The 464-nt window shown below is 56.5% G+C and overlaps 1 protein-coding gene across 1 annotated transcript in view; it reads right to left on the bottom strand.

Moving 5' to 3' along the window:
• The window catches only part of LOC109925852 (sodium/potassium-transporting ATPase subunit alpha-3), a gene marked incomplete at its 5' end in the record, with an annotated part of 18024 nt that overhangs the window by 5998 nt on the left and 11562 nt on the right, over window positions 1–464 (bottom strand). Inside the window, one exon of the mRNA XM_048593607.1 lies at window positions 167–297. Within this exon, the coding sequence (XP_048449564.1) occupies window positions 167–297 (131 nt within the window). The remainder of the gene's footprint in view (window positions 1–166; window positions 298–464) is intronic.

Raw genomic sequence — 464 nt, 5'->3', positions numbered from 1 at the left:
ACAGTGCGGCGCTCCCTCAGCGCTGACCCTCCAACAGTGCGGCGCTCACTCAGCACTGACCCTCCGACAGTGCTGCAGTCCCTCAGCACTGACCCTCTGACAGTACGCGTTCCCTCAGCACTGACCCTCCGACAGTGCGGCGCTCCCTCAGTGTCTGTGGACTTACTTCATTCCCTGTTGGAATATGGAGTTCCTCCTGGTCTTACAGATCACCAGATCGGCCCATTGCACCACCACAATGCTGACGAAGAACGCTGTGTGACAGGTAAACTCCACTATTTTCCGTTGTTCGTATGTCTGTCAGGGCCAAGAAACACAGTCAATGACAGCGACAACTAGGGGACGCCCTCTCTGAGACACACCACAGCACAGGGAGCACCAGGCTGAGTACTGGGAACCCCAGGACAGGGACAGCACGGGGTTAGATACAGAGTAAAGCGCCCTCTACACTGTCCTCCATCAAA

Source organism: Rhincodon typus, unplaced genomic scaffold (assembly GCF_021869965.1).
Source record: "Rhincodon typus isolate 14 unplaced genomic scaffold, sRhiTyp1.1 hic_rhity00003254, whole genome shotgun sequence".
NCBI classification, from domain to species: domain Eukaryota; kingdom Metazoa; phylum Chordata; class Chondrichthyes; order Orectolobiformes; family Rhincodontidae; genus Rhincodon; species Rhincodon typus.
Note: the sequence above shows the minus strand (reverse complement) of the source record. Positions and strands in the feature narration are given on the sequence as shown.